Raw genomic sequence first — 23,554 nt, 5'->3', positions numbered from 1 at the left:
GGCGAGATGGACGAGATAATATGTCTATTAATGTCTATTGACTCTGCTGTACTCTCCCAAGCACTTAATACAGTGTACTGCACACAGTAAGTCCTCAATACATACTGAGCACCCACTGGCTGTGGTGCACTATACTAGACACTTGAGTTTAAGGAGCAGAACAACTGCACCACCAAGTGGTTCCATTCCTTCAACCTTCCTCTCCTCCCAAAGTGAGTTGGGAAGAGACCCCTCCCCTCATCACCACACTCTTTGCCTCAGACCCCAGGCCTTCCAGGGGGCTGGCCCAGGACCAAAAGACCTCCAGAAGTGTGAGCTCGTCGTGGGCAGGGACTACCACTCTTTATTGTTGTACTGTACTTTCCCAAGCACTTAGTACAATGCTCTGCACACAGTAAGCGCTTAATAAATACAATTGAATGAATGAATGAACTGACTGTGCCAGATAGGAAGGAGAATGAGTGAGTGGAGGGGAGCCTGCAGGGTATAGAGAGTCGCTTTTGCAGACAGTCGTCTCCTGCTTGACTGTTAGGAAAATTTCCCACAGCGGTTGTTTTCTACTCAGGCAAGAAAACAGCTGCCTATGCAATTTTTGACTACTGAACATTTGCTTCTTCCTTCCTGTAATGCTCTTCCCACTCTTCAAGAAGCTTCCCAGGCCCCTTTCAAAACTCTGCTAAAAGACTTCCCTCCTAGACAGCCTTCTCAGTTTCAGCCCATCGGACTGATCCTTCCAACCATCCTGCTAAGGCCCAGCCCAATTGTGCTTCTGTCACTTTCGTTTTATGATAGCTAATTAATCAGTGATATTTATTGAACACTTAGTGAGTGTACAGCACTGTACTAAGTGCTTGGGAGAGTATGATACAACAGAGTTTTTTTATGGTGTTTCTTAAGTGCTTACTATGTGCCAAGCATTGTACTAAGCACTGGAGTAGACACAAGGTAATCAAGTTGGACATAGTCCTTATCCTACTTGTGGTTCACAGTCTAAATCCCCACTTTACAGATGAGGTAACTGAGGCACAGAGAAGTTAAGTGACTTCCCCAAGGTCACACAACAGACTCGTGGCAGAGCCGGGATTAGAACTCAGGTCCTTCTGACTCCCAGGCCCATGCTCTATCCACTAAGCCACACTTTTCCCTGCTTTTCTACAATTGTGTCTGGTTCCCTATAAAGCTAAGTTTCTTCTAAGGTTTTCTTCCTCCATAACTTCTGCAAAATTTTTATCATCAACAGCCTCATTGTTTTTGTCACTGAGGTCCTACTAGATTGACCCCATCCTGGATTCAGATCCTACCTTACTGAGTTCCCACTGTACCACAAACTAACCTAAGTGCTTCGTGGGCATTCCAAATAACATTTTATTCATGCCCTTGAAGACTTCCAGTGATTCAGCCAAATGGTGAGGGCAAGTAGTCACAACTGAGAAATAAGCCCTGGAAAAGGAGCGTGGCCTAGTGGAAACCTCATGGGCCTGGGAGTCAGAGGCCCTGGGTTCTAATTCCGACTCTGCCTCATGTCTGCTGTGTGACCTTGGGCAAGTCACTCAACTTCTCTGTGCCTGTTTTTCACCTGTAAAATGGGGATTAAATCCTATCTTCTACTTCTTAGACTGTGAGCCCCATGTAGGACAGGGACTGTGTCCAACTTAATTAACATATCTACCCCAGTGCTTAAGAACAGTAATTGACAGACAGTGCTTAATGAGTATCATAATTATTATTACTCTATGTGAAAAGGAGAGATGCAATAAATACAGGTAGATAAATCAGTCACTCAAGTCATAGTCAAAAGCACATGAGGATAGAAGTGGTGGCATGACTGAGAAGGTGGAGGGAATTTTGGGTGAGGGGGTCTTTTAAAAAGGCTTTGAAGGAGGGGAGGAATAACAATAATAACAATAATGGTACTTGTTAAGCACTTACTATGTGCCAAGCACTGTTCTAAGTGCTGAAGTAGATAGAAGGTAATAAGGTTGGACACGGGTAGTTGGTTGAAGCCAAGACAAGGAGGGTGTTCCAAGCTGCAGGGGAAAGTTGGAGTAATGGAATGAAGGGGGAAGAGTTGAGTGTGGAGGGAGATCAGGGAGCTTGCTACCACCTACTACAGTGCAGCGTGCAAGGTGGGTATTTAATCAATCAATCAATCAGTGGTATTTATTGAGCACTTTCTATGTGCAGAGCACAGTACTAAGCACTGGGAGAGTATAATACAATAGAATTCGCAGTCATGTTCCCTGCCTATAACGAGCTTAAGGTCTAGAGCTTTTATTGCCAAAGCACCTTACATTACCTAGGGTATAAATACAATTGATGATGGTTGAGAAACACCACATAACATCTTTGTCCTTCTCTCTTATCCTGTCCTGTCCCACTCCCCCACCCCCAGCTTATTTTCCATTAATCAATGCTGCTTTTGATTCTATATTATTTTCTTTATGTTTGTTCCTCTGTACACAGTAAGCGCTCAATAAATAACTTGGATCAACTGACTCTATAGCTATAAACCCCTAGTTCTTCTCAGAAGAAATACAGCTCAGACATCTGTTACCAATGTAGGCTATGTCTAATTGCTTTCAAAGTTGTGTGCTAAGCAATCCAAAGACTTCACCTCTGCTTTGTCCAACTTAATTGTGATAAGCACTAATCTCACATTGAACAAGGTCATTATTATCATTATTATGACATTTATTGAGTTTACAATGTTTAGATATGGTATTAAGCCAGAGGGTAATTACATGAAAATTAAATAGACAGTCTTTGGCCTACCAGGACCTCACATTATAAGAGGAAGGAAGGCAGACACAATTCACAATAAAATAATAATAATAATAATAATAATAATAATAGTTATTTGCTAAGCACCTAATTACCAATCCTCTCCAAACTCCTTGAGACAGTTGTCTATACATGCTGTCTCAAATTCCTCTCTCCCAGTTCTCTCCTTGACCTCCTTCAATCTGGCTTCCGTCCCATTCAGTCCACAGAAATCGCCCTCTCAAAGGTCACCAATGATCTCCTTCTTGCCAAATCCAACAGCCTCTACTCCATCCTAATCCTCCTCAACATCTCAACTCCCTTCCACGCTGTCGACCACTCCCTTCTCCTGGAAACGTTATCCAACCTTGGCTTCATTGACACTATTCTCTCCTGGTTCTACTCTTATCTCTCTGACCGCTCATTCTTAGTCTCCTTTGCAGGCTCCTCTTCTGCCTCCCACCCCTTAATTGTGGGGGTCCCTCAAGGTTCAGTCCCTTCTATTCTCCATCTACACCCACTCCCTTGGAGAACTCATTTGCTCCCATGGCTTCAATTACCACCTCTGTGCAGATGACACCCAAATCTACAACTCCAGCCCTGAACTCTTTCCTTCTTTGCAGTCCCGCAATTCCTCCTGCCTTCAAGACATCTCTACTTGGATGTCAAGTTTAACTTGCCCAAAACAGAACTCCTTATCTTCCCTCCCAAACCCTGTCCTCCCCCTGACTTTCCCATCCCTATAGATGGCACCACCATCTTTTCTGTCTCTCAAGCCTGTAACCTTGGCGTTATCCTTGATTCTTCTCTCTCATTAAATCCACATATTCAATCCATCACTAAATCCTGTCAGTTCCACCTTTACAACATCGTTAAAATTCACCCTTTTCTCTCCATCCAAACTGCTACCACATTAATACAATCACTTATCCTATCCTGCTTTGATTACTCTATCAGATCCTTGCTGACCTCCCAGCCTCCTGTCTCTCCCCACTCCAGTCCATACTTCACTCTGCTTTCCAGATCATTTTTCTATAAAAACGTTCAAGATATGTTTCCTCACTCCTCAAGAAACTCCATGGGTTGCCCATCCAACTCTGCACCAATCAAAAATTCCTCGCCATTGGCTTTAAAGCAGTCAATCACCTTGCCCCTTCCTACCTAAACTCGCTACTCTCCTACTACAACCCAGCTCCACACACTTTGCTCCTCTGGTGCCTACCTTCTTGCTGTACCTTGATCTCGTTTATCTCACCTGCCCACCACTTGCCTCTGGCCTAGAACACCCTCCCTCCTCAAATCCAACAGACAATTACTCTCGCCTTCTTCAAAGCCTAAGTGAAAGCACATCTCCTCTAAAAGAACTTCTCTGGCTAAGCCCCCCTTTCCTCTACTCTCTTCTGTGCTGTCCTGACTTGCTCCCTTTATTCACCCCCCCTTCCAGCCCCACAGTACTTATATACATGACTGTAATTTATTTATTTATATTAATGCCTGTGTCCCCCTCTAGACTGTAACCTCATTGTGGGCAAGGGAATGTGTCTGTTTATTGTTATATTGTACTCTCCCAAGTGCTAAGTACAGTGATCTACACACTGTAAGTGCTCAATAAATATGATTGAATGAATGAATGAATGAATATAGGCAAACACTGCACTAAACACTGGGGTTCATACAAATGATAAGGTGATAAATGATAAGGACACAGTCCCTGTCCCACATGGTGTTCTCAATCTACATAGTAAGGAGAACAGGTATTTAATCCCTGTTTTAAAAAAGAAGGAAACTGGGGCACAGAGAAGTTTAGTGAATTGCCCAAGCTCAAACAGCAGGCAAAATCCAGTCAAGAATAAAAACATTAAAATACACCAATTGAAAATTATAAGATATGTAAGCTAAACACTTTGGAGGGAATAGTCTTCAGGTACCTCAACACTCTAGACATAGTCCCAAGGGATTGTCTGCCACAATCTTCCCAATATTGAAAACTTTGTGAAGGTAAGTTGCTATCTAGATTCATTCAGTCAATCGTATTTATTGAGTGCTTAATGTGTGTGAAGCACTGTACTAAGCACTTGGGAGAGTACAATATAACAACAAACAGACCCATTCCTGCCCACAGTGAGCTCACAGTCTAGAGGGGAGCTCTAGATACCATTGGTAGTTCAATTGATCAATCAATCCATCAGTGATATTTATTGTGCACTTATTGTGTGCTGAGCACTGTAGGGAGTGCTACATTTGAGGGAGTACGATAGAGTTGGTAAACATGTTCCTTGCCCGGGAGGTTCTTACAATCTGGTGGAAGAGACAGACAGTAAAATAAATAACAGATTGTAACAGAGTATAAGGAGATAATAATGATGGTATTTGTTTAGCACTTACTATGTGCCAAGCACTGTTCTAAGCATTGGGTAGATACAAGGTAATCAGGTTGTCCCACGTGGGGCTCACAGTCTTAATCCCCATTTTACAGACTAGGTAACTGAGGCACAGAGATGTTAAGTGACTTGCCCAAAGTCACACATTTGACAATTGGCAGAGCCAAGATGTATGTAAGTGTGGTGTGGGTGGGGTGAGTAACAAAGTGCTTAGGACACACAGAGTTGAGTGCATAGATGATGCAAAAAGGAGGGAAAGTAGACTGGGGAGAGGAGGGACTAGTCAGGGAAGGTTTCCTGCTGGAGATCTGATTTTAGTAGGATTTTGAAGATGGGGCTAACTAAGTTCTGTTGGATATAAAGGGGGAAGGAGTTCCAGGCAAGAGGGAAGGGGTGAGCAAGGAGTCAACAGCAAGAGATAAGATCGAGGCACAGGTTGGTGTTAGAGAGAAGTGGGTGGGCTGGGCTGTAATGGGAGATGAATGAGGATGGGTAGGAGGGAGAGAGTTCATTTATTCATTCAATAGTATTTATTGAGCGCTTACTATGTGCAGAGCACTGTACTAAGCGCTTTGAATGAACAAGTCGGCAACAGAGACAGTCCCTGCCGTGTGACGGGCTTACAGTCTAATCGGGGGAGACAGTCAGACAAGAACAATGGCAATAAATAGAGTCGAGGGGAAGAACATCTCATAAAAACAATGGCAACTAAATAGAATCAAGGCGATGTACATTTCATTAACAAAATAAATAGGGTAATGAAAATATATACAGTTGAGCAGATGAGTACAGTGCTGAGGGGATGGGAAGGGAGAGGTGGAGGAGCAGAGGGAAATGGGGGGAAAAGAGGGTTTAGCTGTGGAGAGGTGAAGGGGGGTTGGTAGAGGGAGTAGAGGGAGAAGGGGAGCTCAGTCAGGGAAGGACTCTTGGAGGAGGTGAGTTTTAAGTAGGGTTTTGAAGAGGGGAAGAGAATTAGTTTAGTGGAGGTGAGGAGGGAGGGCATTCCAGGACCGCGGGAGGACGTGGCCCAGGGGTCGACAGCGGGATAGGCGAGACCGAGGGACGGTGAGGAGGTGGGCGGCAGAGGAGCGGAGCATGCGGGGTGGGCAGCAGAAAGAGAGAAGGGAGGAGAGGTAGGAAGGGACAAGGTGATGGAGGGCCTTGAAGCCCAGAGTGAGGAGTTTTTGTTTGGAGCGGCGGTTGATAGGCAACCACTGGAGGTGTTTAACAAGGGGAGTGACATGCCCAGATCGTTTCTGCAGGAAGATGAGTTGGGCAGCGGAGTGAAGAATAGACTGGAGTGGGGCGAGAAAGGAGGAAGGGAGATCAGAGAGAAGGCTGACACAGTAGTCTAGCCGGGATATAACAAGAGCCTAAAGCAGTAAGGTAGCCGTTTGGGTGGAGAGGAAAGGGTGGATCTTGGTGATTGATTTTGATTTGAGTTGATTTGAGTTGATTGAGTGCCAACAGTGAGGACTTTCTGCTTTATGCAGAGATGGATGGACAATCATTGTTAGTTTTTGAGGAGTGGAGAGATGTGTGCAGATTGATATTTTAGAAAATTATTTAGGCAGCAGAGAGAAGTATGGGTTAGAGAAGGGAGAGATTGGAGGCAGGGAGATCACAGAGAAGGCTGCTACAGTGATAGACAGGAGCATAGAAAACAGAATCGAGAAGGCCAGCACATCCCGGCTCCACTAATTGTTGTGTGACCTTGGGCAAGTCACTTACCTTCTCTGTGCCTCAGTTCCTTCATCTGTAAAATGGGAAGACTGTGAGCCCCACGTGGGACAGGGACTGTGTCCAACCCAATTATCCTGTATCTACCCCAGGGCTTAGAATGGTGCCCGGCACATAGTAAGCACTTAATGAATACCATAATTATTATTATTATTATTATCCTTTGGGAGACTGGCAAACAATGATGCAGCAGCATTGTATTGGGCTCCAGACCAAACTAAAGGTCTACAATGCAGTAATGTTGTCAATCAATCCATCAATCAATTGTATCTATTGAACACTTACTATGAGCAGAGCACTATATAAGCACATGGGAGAATACAACAGAATTAGCAGATACATTTCCAGCCCATAATGAGCTTACAGTCTAGAGGGGGAGAAAGACATTAATATGAATAAAAATTATATGAAATATAATTTAAAGATATGTACTTAAGTGCTGTGAGGTAGATATGTACTTAAGTGCTGTGAGGTTGGAGGTGGGGAGACCATCAAATATCCAAAGGTCATCCAACTGGGAGGTAGAGATACCAGAGAAAATGAAAAGATTTACCATTAATCCAAAAGCCTTATTCTTGACACTAGTTTAACCTCACATTACCTCTATATGCTGTTTGTAGAGGTATTTACTAGCAAGCAGTAAAATCATTAACAACAGGAGAAAAAGAAGCTGGGGTGGATAATCTAGAAAATGAATTATTAGAAATCAAGAGCTGGCTCTATTTTGAATGCCTAACACAGATTCCTTCATGAACCTGAATCTTGAAAGCCATATAAGTGTAGGGAAAAGAGGGTTTTCCAAGAGAGGTTTTTCCTAAACCTTAAGGATGATCCATGGGCAGGGAAAACTGAACTATTCATTACAGGGCTCTGTACAGGCCAGACTTCTGATGCCTGATCCATATACAGTCCTAAGACTATGGTATTTATGATTTTGTTAAGCACTTACTATGTGTCAAATACTGTTCCAAGCCCTGGGATAGGTACAAATTCATTAGGTCATCTGGCTCCTTGACCAGTTCCACCAACATCACTTACAGGCCATACTCAATGTTAAATGCCAAGAGAAAATCACAAGCAATACAGTTCTGAAATGTGGTCAGTCCCTTTCAACAAAGCTATGCCCACCTCGGCAGGATACCCAGGCAGCTGCACTAAGGAGAGTTGAAACTGGGAAACCAAAGGTAACAGAAAAATAGGAGTCAATTGCTGAAGACAGACCTGCATGGCTCACTTCCATCAAGATGAGAGTAGCTCTCTTTGAGCAAAAGCTTTATATAGAAAGAGAAAGAAGGTTAAGAGAAAACAATGCCGGGTACCACATGGGAAGAAAATGGGCAATAGCAAGGTACCCAAACAGCTACAGTATGGAGAGTTAAAAGTAGGAAACCAAAAGTTAATAGGTGCAAACAGAAAAATAGGGATCAATTACTGAAGACAGACCTGCATGGCTCACTTCCATCAAGAAGGGAGTAGGTCTGAAGGTCTCTTTAAGCAAAAGCTTTATATAGAAAGAAAAAGGAGGCAAAAGAGAAAACAGTGCCAGGTGCCACATATATGAAATATAATGACACAAGGAACAGTCTTTTGTGTGCCCAGTGTGGCCAGGACTGGAGCGTGGCTTAGTGGGTAGAGCATGGGCCTATGGGTCAGAAGGACCTGGATTCTAATCCTGGCTCTGCCACATGTCTGCTGTATGACCTTGGGCAACTCACTTAACTTCTCTGGGCCTCAGTTACCTCATCTGTAAAATGAAGATTATGACCATGAGCCCCATGTGGGACAGGGACTGTGTCCAACCTGATTAACTTGTATCTACCCCAGTGCTTAGAACAGTGCTTGGCACCTAGTAAGCACTTAAATAGTAGCATAATTAATATTATCACACATTGGCCTTTTCAGTCATACACACACTTCTAGGTGAACTTCACCATTAATGGTGTCTTCTTTGACTACAAAAGGATAGCTCAATCTATCTATCTTTGTATATTTTATATGTATATATATAATGTAGTAGTTGAGAAGGGGTATGGCAAATGTTCAGACTAACATATTAGCAGTTGGGATGGAAAGAGAGGGGTATATTCTAAAGATGCTGTGAAGTAGAATCGACAGGATTTGGTGACTCACTGGAAGGTGATGGGACATTGTAGCAACTCTAAAGGAAGGAAAATCTCAGGGAGGGGTTAGAGTCTAGTATGAAATGGTGGAAGGTCATATGTGAGGATATTGTAGATGCTGCTGTTTCTTCTTGGGAATATAAATTTGAACAAATTCAAACACGTTTTAAAGGGGTTTAGCTGATTCTGTGACATCTTACTTAGAATGACCACAAAGGTCATCATCAAACTCCTTCATGAAATCATCTCATCAACCTAATAAGTCAAAGATAAAATGATTTGACAAATCCCAAGGTGGTTGAAGCTCTGTTTCAATATGATGTTTTTAATAAAATGATTGAACCTGAGGATCAGATTTTAAAAATTTCTCAGTCAATTTAGCTTCCTTAATCCAGATCCCTAGAGGAGGAAGAGATCAGGAAGGTGCAAAAAAATTATTAGATTTTTCAGAAATGTTGAGGATACCATTGGAGTCAGCTTTCCTTAAGTAATGTGTCGTAGTTCAAACTTCGACTGCAAGGCAATCCTGTCATTCTAGCTGAAGTTGCTCACTACTCCACTCTACCAATCAGGGAACTCTCCAGAGTGAAACCCAGGGGAGAGCTTTGAGAGGAGTTTTGAAGAAAGAAGAAGAAAGGAGGGAGGTGACTGTCAAGTTAAAGGGGAGATTATTTAAGGTCTAAGAGTGCATAAGAAGGCACAGATGATCCAGTACTGAAAAGTAGAGGGGGATGTCCTTCAAAGTTTTGTTCGACTGAAACAAAGGGAGGACAGGCAGAAGATCAGAGGAAGATGGAGTGAAATCATACAGACAAAGGTAGAATCACGACCCATCTCCTCTATATTCAGCTAACTCTGGCTGTGGGAATTAAAGTCCCATTTCCCCTGGAGCTGTGAGCAGTCGGAAGCCCCCTGCAGCCCTTTGCTTGGATCCCCTCGCAGGCTAAAGCTCTGAAAACAGAGGTGTGTCAGAGGCCCATGGGCCGATCCCTAGCCTCTCTGCCTGTTGGTCCCTGACCTCTATGTTGGTCCTTGACCTCTAACTGGGATCTTTGTCTCAACCGGGCCTTTCTGGAGGCAACATGAAAGTATCAATGTCAGCATCAGCACATACCAGGGCAACGGGTATGAAGCCCAGTTGTGATGGTGGAAAGGGACCCCTCTGAGAGATATTTGGATTTATGTCATGGTCAGGGGATAGGGTGGGTGCTGTTCTTCCCCAACCCTCTGGTTAAAGTGAAAACTAAAGGTGAGGAAAACTGGTTCTTTTTGTTCTAAGATACTTGTTAAGCACTTACTTTGTGACAAGTACTGTATTAAGCACTGGAGTACATGAAAGTTAACCAGGTTCCTCAGGCTCTCCCTCATAAGGGCCCAAGGTCTGGACTTGAGCAAAAATGTAGATACTTGAGCAACAGTGCAGGGCATTTAGGAGAAGTCAATCAATCAATCATATGTATTGAGCACTTACTGTGTGCTGAGCACTGTATTAAGGATTTGGGAGACAGAGTTGGTAGACACATTCCATGCCCATAACAACCTCACAGTTTGGAAGGGGATACAGGCATTAATATAAATAAATAAATTACAGGAATGTACATAAGTGCTGAGGGGCTGAAGGAGGGGTGAATAAAGGTGCAAATCTAAGTGCAGTGGGGACACAGAAGGGAGTGGGAGAAGAAGAAATGAGGGCTTAGTCAGGGAAGACCTCTTGGAGGAGGTGCATGGTCTAGTGGAAAAAACATGGCCCTGGGAGTCAAAGGACCTGGATTCTAATCCTGGCTTTGTCAATTGCTTGCTCTGTAACCTTGGGCAAATAACTTCTCTGTGCCTCTGTTTCCTCATCTGAAAAATGGGGACTAAATCCTATTCCCCCATACTTTGATTGTGAGATGCACATGGAACAATGACTGTATCCATCCTGATAAACTTGTATCTCCCCCACTTCTTAGAAAAGAGCTTGACAAATAGTAAGCACTTAGCAATACTCTAAAAAAAAAAATAAAAAAAAATAAGGCTTAGAATGTAGGGAGAGTGACCGTGTGTTGGATGTGAAGAGGGAGGGTGTTCCAGACCAGAGGCAGGACTTGGGTGAGAGGTCTGTGATGAGACAGAAAAGACTGAGTACAGTGAGTAGGATGATAGTAGAGGAGTGAAATGTGCAGAATGGGTTGTATTAGGAAATCGGAGAGGTGAGATAGGAGGGGGTAAGGTGATTGAGTGCTTTAAAACCTATCGTAAAGTTTCTGTTTGATATGGAGGTGGATGAGCAATGAGTGGAGGGCCTGAGGAGTGCAGAAACATGGACTAAATGGTTTTGTAGAAAAATGATCCAGGCAGCAGACTGAAATATAGACTGGAGTGGTGAGAAACAGGAGGCAGGGAGTTCAGCAAGGAGGCTGATGCAGTAATCAAGGTGGAATAGGATAAATTCTTGGATTAACATGGTAGCAATCTGGATGGAGAGGAAAAGGTGGACTTTAGTGGTGTTGTGAAGGTAGAACCAGCAGGATTGGTGACAGACTGAATATTTGAGTTGAATGAAAAAGATGAGTTGAGGATAACACAAAGGCTATAGGCTTGTGAAACAGAGAGGATGGTGGTGCTGCCTAAAGTGATGGGAAAGTCAGCAGAAGAGCAGTGTTTGGATGGGAAGATAAGGAATTCTGTTTTGCACATGTTAAATCTGAGGTGTCGGTGGGACGTCAAACTAGAGGTAAAAGAAAATGGGAGACTGCAGTGAAGGAGAGAGATCAGAGCTGAAGATGTAGATTTGAGCATCATCTGCACAGAGATAGTAGTTTGAAGACATGGAAGGAAATGAGTTCTTCAAGGTAATGGGTGTAGATGGAGAATATAAGAGGACCCAGAACTGAATCCTGAGGACTCCCATAGTTAGGGGGTGGGAGGAAGAGAAAGAGCCTTCAAAAGAGACTGAGAATGAGTGACCAGAGAGATATGAGGAGAACCAGGAGGGGACAGTGTGATGAAGCCAAGGTTTGATAATGTTTCCAGGAGAAGGGGGTGGTCATTAGGGACGAAGGCAGCTGAGAGGTCGAGGAAGATTAGGATGGAGAAGTTGTTGGATTAAGCAAGAAGGAGATTATTTTTGACCTTTATGAGGGAGGTTTCTGTGGAGTGAAGGGGAAGGAACCCAGATTGGAGGGGGGTTTTTTGTTCTGGGAAACAAGGGATGGAGCTCCCTCAGTGATAAGGAACTTGAGAAGGGGGAGGAGGAGGAGGAGGAACAGCTTTTCAACTTTGTTTTATATCAGGGAGAGTTTAGCACTTTAAAAGCAGAGTGGCCTAGTGGAAAGAGCACAAGCCTGGGAGTTCAAGGACATGAGTTCCAGGCCCTGTTCTACCAGTTGTCTGCTGTGTTACCTTAGGCAAGTTGCTTCTCTTCCCTGTGCCTCAGTTACCTCCTCTGCAAAATGTGGCTCACTGGAAAGAGCACGGGCTTTGGAGTCAGAGGTCATGGGTTCGAACCCCGGCTCTGCCACTTGCCAGCTGTGTGACTTTGGGCAAGTCACTTAACTTCTCGGTGCCTCAGTTCCCTCATCTGTAAAATGGGGATTAAGACTGTGAGCCCCACGTGGGACAACCTGATTCCCCTATGTCTACCCCAGCGCTTAGAACAGTGCTCGGCACATAGTAAGCGCTTAACAAATACCAACATTATTATTAAAATGGGGATTAAGACTGTGAACTCTATGTGGGACATGGATTGTGTCCAATACAATTATGTTGTATCTACTCCAGCGCTTAGTACAGTGCCTGGCACATAGGCCTCTCTCCCTCTCTCGCCTCACCGATTCCTGAACAAACCCATCCCTGGGGATAGGTGACAGCCCCCCTTTTCCTCTGCTTCTCCTCCCCTCCCCATTGCCCAGACTCCCTCCCTCTGCTCTTCCTCTCTCCCCACTTCACAGCACTTGTGTATATATGTACCTATTTATTATTCTATTCATTTTATTAATGATGTGTATACATCTATAATTCTATTTATTTATATCGATTCCACTGATTCCTGTCTACTTGTTTTGCTTTGCTTTGTTGCCTGTCTCCCTGCTTCTAGACTGTGAGCCTGTTGGGTAGGGATTGTCTCTATTTGTTGCAGAATTGTACTCTCCAAGCTCTTAGTACAGTGTGTTGCATACAGTAAGCGCTCAATAAATAAGATTGAATGAATGAATGAATACTTAACAGATACCATTAGAAAAAATCTCTTTAATGTTGCCATCCAAGGAAAATAAAACCTCTCTTCGGGCACACTCATCTCTCTCAGTTCAGGAATATCCAGGGGATGTCCCTTTAAGGGAAAAGCAAAGAAACCAAGTTGTGACTATTCTAACACCTTTTGCCAAGTTCATTCATTCGTCCAATCGTATTTATTGAGCACTTACTGTATGCAGAGCACTATACTAAGTGCTTGGATTGTACAATTCGGCAACAGATAGAGACGATCCCTGCCCAACACTGGGCTCACAGTCTAAAGTTCGGACAATTGTACTATGTAAATATTTCAGCAGGAGCCTCATTACTCATCCATTTCATCCATGGGAAAATCATGTTGGAGGCAGAATTTGGGCGATATCTCCGGAGTCTCCGGACTCTTGGCCAGAGTGAGGGCCTTTCTCTCACTTTCTCTTTCCTTCCTCTTATGGGGGATGAGGCCTCGGGAAGAGCTGGTCTCTCTTTGGAGGCAAAATCAGAGCATTCGGGCTTTTGACATTTCCTTTTTTCGGTCAAAATGAATCAAAATACTAAAAGTTCATGTGTGATGTCAGAAGGGGAAAATGGGAATTTCAGAAATGTTCTTCCTTTGAAAACCATCTTTGTGCGGGCACTGGAGGCGGCTGTGGAGGGGTCGTGTCCCTGTCACGCACGCAGGGCAGGCTTTTACTTTCATTATTTGTTCCTTCTCTTCTTCCTTTTTTTTTTTTACCAGCAGTGACAGCATCTCCTTCCCCTTCTTGCTCCCCTTCTCTCCTCCAACCCCTGGCTTGGCTCCGCCTTTGGTTATTTTTCATTGGAGGAGCTGTAAGTGATGGCATCCTCATAAGAAATCAGGCAGCTTCCCTCATTGTTGGTGGGTTGCGTGCTGCATGCGTCTTTAACTGCAGGAGTGGGCAGGCAGGCTGCAGCTGAGGGGGTGGGAAAAGGGAGCGTGACTGCTGGAAGCATGCCAGGGGACTGCAGCTGGAGGAACGTGTGCGAATATGAGACCGATAAAGTTGTCCGCATTCAAAGCGTGACATATGGGAACATAAAGTGGATTCTCCACATGATAGTGTTTTCCTATGTTAGGTAAGTCGAATGCGACGTCCTCAGATTCTTTCTTTGTTTTCCAAGGTAACCAGTGCTCTCTCTAAGTAGAGCGGTCTATGATGAAATGCCACCTTTTGGAAAGCCTGTATGGCAACTTTTCAGAAGTTAAATTTGCCTTTTCATCCTCTTTCTTTAACCTTCCAGTGAAACTATCACCAGACAATCCCACTTCCCCTTCCTTCTTCTCTCTTTGCAAGCACAAGATATAATAAGGAACAGCAAGAGACCACTTTTGTCTTCTATGATACAGGTCCACTTATATTTTCAAATCTGAAATTTGTTCTGGCATGGCTGACTGCAGGGAAAGAACAATGCCAGGAAGCTGCAGAGAGAGGCCTTAGGGTTGAAATGTTTGCACTTCCATGGTAAACGCCTGGATGGAAGACCAGCTGTAACATGTAGGGCAAAACAGGCTCAGGAGAGTAGGAAAATGCATCGAAGAACCCTGGAGCCAAGAAGTAAAGATAATTTTCGTGTCAGATCACCAAATCCTTTACACCAGCAATGTTAACTAGTGGGGGGAAAGAGAAGGAGAGTGCTGCAGAGGCTTGCAAATAGGATTTCATTCCCAGAAAATGCCAGCAGAACTCTGAGCAACAACAAAGCCACTTTGAGATTGGGAGGAGAACAAGGTAGCTATGGAACAAATCATTTGGGGAAGCAAAGGGGTAGCAACAAATGAGGGTTTTGCTATTCCCAAAACATTTTAGTGTATACAAATGATTAATGTAGTAAATTCACCTTATTAGGAAGGTGGTTTCAGTTGTGAGAATCAGCAAGCTCATCTTTTGTTCCCTTAAAATCAAGAGATTTTGATAACTATTTCAGTTCTTAAATAATATTCATTATAATAATAATAATAATAATAATGTTGGTATTTGTTAAGCGCTTACTATGTGCCGAGCACTGTTCTAAGCGCTGGGGTAGACATAGGGGAATCAGCTTGTCCCACGTGGGGTTCACAGTCTTAATCCCCATTTTACAGATGAGGGAACTGAGGCCCAGAGAAGTTAAGTGACTTGCCCACAGTCACACAGCCGACAAGTGGCAGAGCTGGGATTCGAACTCATGAGCCTTGACTCCAAAGCCCGTGCTCTTTCCACTGAGCCACGCTGCTTCTCCTTATAAGGAACAACATTAGGTGGTAATACTAAGTACAGAACTCTCCAGATTTTTCCGATTTAAGTAAGGCCTTTTTTGATGGAGAATTATTGAGTATTAACCATATCTGCTTTTTCTTGAGTCTTTTCATGGAATGGAAAGAAAGCTCTTCAATTGTCCACAATTGCTGTGCTTGATGTTTTGAATCTTGTCCACCAAAACAGAGGATATTTTCTTCTTCAGATTATTCCAAATTTTTCAAGTGAGGAGTCCAGGGCTAGGTTGTTTGTCCTGTCTGTGTCTTCATTCATTCAATTGTATTTATTGAGTGCTTACTGTATGCGGAGCACTGTAATAAGTGTTTGGGAGGGTACAACAATAACAGACACATTCCCTGCCCAAAATGAGCTTACAGTCTAGAGAGGGAGAGAAAGACAGGAGTGGGGAGGCGCATGGGGCTAAAAGATAGCACACGTCTGCAGTGGGAGATGATTCTTGCCGAGTCCTGTTCAGGCCAGGCCTGGCCCCTGCAGATCTCAAGCTAGTGTGGATGGGCAGGTCAGCTCAGTGTCTAGCCCAATCAGGTTCAAAGAGATGAGTACTGACTCTTCCCTCCTCCTGTTCCCTGGGCCCCAAAGAAACAGGGGAGATAAGGAAGGAAGCTAAATCTGCTTCATTTTGGCTTGATCATCTTTACTTTGACGTAAAAGCAGACTGATAGAAGAACCTACTTTTGCAGAGTAGTCTGCCTTTAGCAGAAAAGTCTGCCGGTGTTTCTAGTGGAGCCTGGATCACAGAGCTGTGGGGAGTCAGAGTCATTTAGCAGCTCCTATAAACCATGCCGGACCAAAGTGCGGGAATATCTTGAAAAAATTTGGGGCTAGGGCAGGCTGGATCCTCGGTTTTTTAATGTCTGAATCAGGACCTGAAAAACTGGCCCCTGATTAGTTCTAGACCCTGCAACTTCCCTGTCTGTGAATTTTGAACTTCCTCAGCCCTGTTCTGGGTGAGGAAGGCAGGGGGTTAGTGTGGCTTGGCAGAAAGACTGAAGGGTCTCCTATATCACTAAAGCCACTTCTGCTGCTATCTGGAATGGAGGATGGAGGAATCTGCAAATCTGCATATTAACTCTAGGCCTAGGCCCTAGGTTTTGGTTATACTAAGCTGTTTTCTGGTCATTCCCGATAAATCCATTCAGGCGTATGGGTGAGTGACAAGCATTTGGGTTGGGGAGGGGGTGTCCCCTGTTACTCTTTTGGGTCCTGTAAGAGAGAAATGAACTGGTTGAAACGTTCCCCCTGGGATTCTGTCTGGGTCAACTTCATCAACACTCATCACATTCTCAGGGTGGAGGGTTGCTGAAATGTCTCACACTGACCTAGCCTTTCTGCCCGGCTTAGGGAACTTCCTGTTATTGTGTCTATCAGGACAAAAGCTAGATGTTCCAGGGACGGAACCATTTTTACCCTTTTACGCCAGCTTTTGCTAGAGCTGGGTGGAGGAAGCTATTGTTAGGAGTTGAGTACAATGCACAGGAAGTGTCTACATTCGCTGTTTTTGCCTATATCTATGCTTCAGGCATTTCAGGAGCCTTACAGTCTTTAAAAATCTCTCATTTTGCATATTTTACTGACAATATCAATCTGAATTTTGTAAACCACCTTCTTTTAAAAAATGGAGATTTATGTCTGCAGTGTGGATGCAGTGCAATTAACTCTGATTGCTCTCTGAATTCTCCTTAACCAAACCACTGAGGCTTATCTTAAAAATTAAGTTAACCAGAGAAAGCTAATACTTGGGTAGGACTCATGTGCTTAGCACTCTGGCAAGAGAATAAATGAATCACTTCCCAGAATAAAACCACCTCTTGGTTTTATGATCGCTGGGCCTGTTAGATTAGTTATGTCTCCCTTAAAGAGCCTCCCTTAGAGTTTTTTTTAATGGTATTTGTTAAATGCTTACTATGTGCCAGGCATTGAAAAGGCACAGAGAAGTTAAGTGACTTGCCCAAGGTCACACAGTAGACATGGCAGAGCTGGGGTTAGAATCAATCAATCAATGATATTTACTGACCATTTACTGTGTGAGTGCACTGTACTGAACTCTTGGTAGAGTATAATATAACAGAGTTGGTAGACACACTCCCTGCCCAGAACGAGGTATAGAAGGATAGAATTCATCTGAAGTCTTTGAAGAGTTTACCAGAAACAAACTAAATTACTGTAATAATAATGTTAATAATAATGTTGGTATTTGTTAAGCGCTTACTATGTGCAGAGCACTGTTCTAAGCGCTGGGGTAGATACAGGGTAATCAGGTTGTCCCACGTGAGACTCACAGTTGATCCCCATTTTACAGATGAGGGAACTGAGGCACAGAGAAGTGAAGTGACTTGCCCATAGGCACACAGCTGACAAGTGGCAGAGCCGGGATTCGAACCCATGAACTCTGACTCCCAAGCCCGGGCTCTTTCCACTGAGCCACGCTGCTTCTCTAACAATTGTAACAATTGTGTTATTGCTGTGTGTGTGTTTTTTTAATTTGAGTGTTGTAGGACATCTGGGGACTTGTTCTGATTTCCAATAGGAAATAATAAAGGTATTTGTTAAGCGCTTACTATGTATCATCAGGCACTGTACTAAGCACTGGGGTGGATACACAGATACACAGGTCCCACACAGAGCTCACAATCTTTGTCTCCATTTTACAGATGAGGTACCTGAGGCACAGAGAAGTGAAGTGGCTTGCCCAAGGCCACACAGCAGACAAGTGGAGGAGCCAGAATTAGAACCCATGATCTTCTGACTCCTAGCTCCATGCTCTATCCACTATGCTGTGCTGCACCTCTGGATATAGAAAACACACCAGTATAAACTCACACAGCATAAAACCTGGAAATCATAAAGCATGAGGTCAAAATAATCTTCACCAGACTTCTGTGGGAAGCTTGGGGAAGCAGCGTGGCTCAGTGGAAAGAGCACGGGCTTTGGAGTCAGGGCTCATGAGTTCGAATCCCAGCTCTGCCACTTGGCTGTGTGACTGTGGGCAAGTCACTTAACTTCTCTGGGCCTCAGTTCCCTCATCTGTAAAATGGGGATTAAGACTGTGAGCCCCACGTGGGACAACCTGATTCCCCTGTGTCTACCCCAGTGCTTAGAACAGTGCTCGGCACATAGTAAGCGCTTAACAAATACCAACATTATTATTCTGTATTTAATACCACTGAACACGTAATTAATACCTTCAGACAAATTTTTTCTTTAAGTATATAGTCTAGTTTGTTTTTTTAATTATAAAAAGAGAATGTTGGCAGCAAGAAGTGGTAAAAAAGTCAATGAAAGTACTGGATATACTTAAGCATGTTTTCATTAGTGTCCAAGCCCTGATATTCTTCACAATGATAATCTTCACTTGTACGCAAATTACTTATATGATTATAAAATGCCCACAGGAACAAGAGTTCAAGCAAAAACTCACAGCTACTTTTTGCCAAAAGAACGACTCTTTTATGTAACAATAATCAACTGGGAAAAAGGTACAAGATATATTATTACTTTCTATTAAATATGAAGTGAAATTACAGGCATATTTAGCATTTTGTATTCTTACTCTGTTTCCTGAAAGAAAGGTAGAAATGCTAAATGCACTTCGTTAAAATAGCATAGAGTATGGCACATAGAAACATCAGCTTTTGGCACTATTTGTAATAAGTAAAATTTTCTTCAAGATGAATTATGTTGTTAAACCTTAAGTGTGGCATTCATATGATAAATGCGGTGGCTGTCAGCCATTATAAGGCAATTCTAGTGGATCCTACTTGAATAGATGTAATTATTCTGTCCTTTAAGAAGGAGAACAGTAATAAGACAGACCATAGAAATATATTTTTGAAAGAACCACACTTCTTGGACTGTTAATAGACCACACTTTTTTATCCAAACAATAGTGATATCGATTCATTTTACAATTTTGATTTTTCTAAGCTAGCCACAAAATATTTAATGCTTTAATCCTACCCCAACTCTAAACTCCGACTCATTTCACCTACTTTATGGCAGGTCCAGTAAGAAAATTACTCCGCAGCATAGCTTGAGCTCTGGTACTGGTTATGTTAAGGGTGGATTCTTCATTAATAATAATAATGTTGGTATTTAAGCGCTTACTATGTGCAGAGCACTGTGCTAAGCGCTGGGGTAGATACAGGGTAATCAGGTTGTCCCACGTAGGCTCACAGTCTTCATCCCCATTTTACAGATGAGGGAACTGAAGCCCAGAGAAGTGGAGTGACTTGCCCACAGTCACACAGCTGACAAGTGGCAGAGCCGGGATTCGAACCCATGACCTCTGACTCCCAAGCCCGGGCTCTTTCCACTGAGCCACGCTGATAAGATGCAGTCCGCCACACCCACTCGTCCATCACAGCTGATGGATCCACCATGCATGATGCTGACTGAGCCTTGAAGGACTCCCACAGTTAGGGGGTTGGGAGGCAGAGGAGGCAGAAAAAGAGATCAAGAATGAGTGGCTGGAAAAATAGGAGGAGAGCCAGGAGAGGACAATGTCAGTGAAATTAAGGTTGGATAATGTTCCCAGGAGGAGGGGATGGTTGACCGTGATGAAGGCAACTGAGAGGTTGAGGTTGAGGAGGATTAGGATCGAGTAGAGGCTGTTGCATTTGTCAAGAAGGAGATCATTTGTGACCTTAGAGAGAGAGATTTCTGTGGGGTGATGGGGACGGAAGCCAGATTGGAGAGGATCAAGGAGAGAATTGAGGAGAGGAACTGGAGACAGCAGGTGTAGACGACTCACTAGAGGAGATTGGAGAGGAATGGTAGGAGGGAGATGGGCAGATAACTGGAGGGAGCCAGCAAGGGAGGGGGTTTTTTAGGATAGGGAAGACTTGAGCCTGTTTGAAAGCAATGGAGAAAAAGCCACTGGAAAACAAACAATTGAAGATTGCTATCAGGGAGGAAAGAAGTGAGAGGGCAAGTGCTTTGATAAGTTGCAAAAAGATGGGGTCAGCGGTGTAGATGAAGGGGGTGGATTTTCAGAAAGTTGGAGGTGGGCCCTCGGGGATGGAAGAGTACTATGACTAGTATCTCGAATGGGTGGTAGAGGCAGATGATATGGGTTTTGAAGGAAGGGAAAGAAAGGGATGGGAAAGGTGGAATGGTGCAAAAGAGACATATGTCTTATGCTATAGAGTCGTCTCTGCCCATAGCGATTCCTTGGACACATCTCTCCCAGAATGCTCCTCCTCCATCTGCTATTGTTCTGGTCATGTATTCATACTCCTTCCATGCAGTAAACTTGAATCTCCTCCCTTGAGTCTCTCCCATGCCGCTGCTGCCCAGCACAGGTGGGCAGATTGCCTGCCACTCACTAGCCACTGCCCAAGCCTGGAATGGAATGGGTAGGCCTCTACTTGACTCTCCCTCCCTTAGTCGAGACTGGTAGAATACTGAAAGCTCTCCAGGTGCAACCCTGAGAGGGGGGAAAGAGACACTGAGGGCCGAGAAAGAAGTGTACTCCTCCCCTTTTCCCAGTGAGCCTGGGGGAGTGGGTGAAGTTGAGGTCCCCCTCTAGAGACAGCATCAGGGGAGACAAAGTCATCTGGTGAGAGTCAAGTTTCACCGGTAGCAAAGAGGAGCAGTGACTGGATCAGGAACAGGTCAAGGATGAAGAGAAGATTTCCCATAACGGAGCTGGGGGTTCTACGGGTAGCACTAAGCTGAGGCTGTGGGGGGTGGGGAGGGGTTTAGGGGTGCAAGGAGCAGGGAGGGGCTGGATTGAGTGAGTTGACGGAGGCTAGCACGGGGGTGAGAGATGAGGGGCCATGCTGGGATAGTATAACAGGGAAGGGATGGGGTGGGGCAAGGTATGGGGAGAGGTTGGATAGAGGAAGAGGGGGTCCTGGGAAGGGAAGAAGGGATAGGCGGATTGGAGGGCGGAGATCGAGGGGTCCTGGTGAGGTCAGAGAAGTTTAAGTGTTGTAAGTGAGGTGATCAACAACAATAACTGCACAATCTAAGGGTATAAGTGGGGCTAAGTGACTGGAGACACACACATCAGCAGTGATGAACACTGTCACACAATTCAGACTAATACCAAGAATAAAAACAAAAATCAGCAGGGTGCTGTGGCATTTCCTACATGGAGTTACCATTGTGAATAAAGTGGGTTTCAGGAGGAAAGCTGTCCTGTTAAGCTCAGTTGCTTTTCTGAATGGCATTTTTTAAAATGAATGCCATCATGCCAGGATACTCCACAGTCCTCTCCTTGACCAACCACAGAGGAATGTCCAACTTAATTAACTTGTACCTACCCCAGAATTTAGAACAGTATTTGACACATAATAAGCATTTAACAAATACAAAAAAAAATCTGGATAATTTGCCAAGAGTCTCTATCATATCTCCACATTAAATAATCTTTTCCCTCTTCCCTGGTATTTGGAGCTGAATATACCGGAACCCAAAAAAGCTCTTCACCCTGACCCCGAAAACTTCCAGGAGCCTAGAACTGGGCAGGAAAGATTGGGGAGGTAAAATGGGAGGGAAAGAGGTTGCATCAGCTCCCTAATTGTTTCCAACTTTGGGTGGGAGTTTGAGAGGGTGGAGGAAAATGATGAACCCTGCCAAAGCCTTGAGGCTGCCCCGATTGCCATGGAGATGGATTTGTTGTTACATGCCTGAAATTTCTTGTCAAACATAAGGCCTGTTCCTACCTTTCCTCCCGAACTAATGGGTCTACACCCAAACCTAATCCTGGGCTTCCTCCTACACTAAAAGGAATGAGGTAGGGAAGAACCAGCTAGTGAGAGGTAGGAGCCCCACCTAAGGGTGGGTCGGGAAAGGACCTGACCTGACTTGACCCTGTCTGGGGAGCTGCAGGCTCCCTGTAAAGCTCAGGCCCCAAGGCAAGTGGCAAAAGCCTTTCAGAGTAAAGCAACCCAGTAAGGCGCGAGGACTGGTTTGCAACTTTCCTTCTGGAGCAACCTAATGTGGGCAACTCTTGGGAAGCAGTTTGGCCTTTTGGAAAGAGCCCGGGCCTGGGAATCAGAAGACCCACCCCTGCCACTTGCCTGGTGTGTGACCTTGGTCAGGTCACTTAACTTCCACCTGCCTCAGTTTCCTCAACTATAAAATAGTGATTCACTATTGTTCTCACTCCCACTAAGACTATGAGCCCCGTGTGGAGCAAAAACTGTGTCCGACCTGATTGTCTTTTTCTTTCTACCTCAATTCTTAGCCCAGAGTAAGGGCTTAATAAATATGCCATTATTATTATTATTATAATTCTAGATCCAGAGAGAATGACTTAAAGCTGTAATAATGCCCTAATTCCTCTCTCTGGATCACATCTGGAGAGTTTCCAGTACTCTACCAGTCTCGACTGCAGGGAGGCCTAACCATTCCAATCCTAGCTTGGGCAGAGGCTAGCGAGTGGAAGGCAATCTGCTACAAGTCAAAACTCACCCATTCTGGGCAGCAGCGGCATGGGAGAGAGTTGAGGGCAGAGACTCGAGTTTACTACACGGAAGGAGGCAATGATAAACCACTTCCTAACTTTTACCTAGAACACTCTATGGATACACTACCAGAAAGATTGCAGATGGAGAGTGGGGTGTTCTGGGAGAGATTGTATTCTCCCAAGCACATAGTAAGTGCTCAGTAAATACCATTGATTGATTGATTGAGTGGTTGAACTCTAGGCAAGCACTTAGTACAGAGCTCTGCACACAATAAGTGCTTTCAATAAGTGCTTCTCAAGCACTTCTCAAAGTGCTTTGAGAAGCAGCGTGGCGCAGTGGAAAGAGCACAGGCTTTGGAGTCAGGGCTCATGAGTTCGAATCCCAGCTCTGCCACTTGTCAGCTGTGTGACTGTGGGCAAGTCACTTAACTTCTCTGTGCCTCAGTTCCCTCATCTGTAAAATGGGGATTAAGACTGTGAGCCCCACGTGGGACAACCTGATTCCCCTGTGTCTACCCCAGCGCTTAGAACAGTGCTCCGCACATAGTAAGCGCTTAACAAATACCAACATTATTATTATTATTATTTCAATAAATACCACTGATGGATTGAAAAGTTATGAAGTGGAAAGATTAGACTCAGTTTTAA

At 44.2% G+C, this 23,554-nt stretch overlaps 1 protein-coding gene across 3 annotated transcripts in view; it reads left to right on the top strand.

Annotated features, from left to right (window-relative positions):
• Positions 1-14,078: 14,078 nt before the first annotated feature.
• P2RX7 (purinergic receptor P2X 7) overlaps positions 14,079-23,554 on the top strand; it is a 28,111-nt gene continuing 18,635 nt past the window's right edge. For 2 of the 3 annotated variants that reach the window (XM_029058814.2, XM_029058815.2), the window contains exon 1: positions 14,079-14,311. In XM_029058814.2, the coding sequence (XP_028914647.1) occupies positions 14,187-14,311 (125 nt within the window). In that variant the 5' untranslated portion in view covers positions 14,079-14,186. The remainder of the gene's footprint in view (positions 14,312-23,554) is intronic. The other variant, XM_029058813.2, reaches the window with a different exon arrangement.

The sequence above is a fragment of the Ornithorhynchus anatinus genome, chromosome 2, assembly GCF_004115215.2.
Source record: "Ornithorhynchus anatinus isolate Pmale09 chromosome 2, mOrnAna1.pri.v4, whole genome shotgun sequence".
Lineage (NCBI taxonomy): Eukaryota > Metazoa > Chordata > Mammalia > Monotremata > Ornithorhynchidae > Ornithorhynchus > Ornithorhynchus anatinus.
Note: the sequence above shows the minus strand (reverse complement) of the source record. Positions and strands in the feature narration are given on the sequence as shown.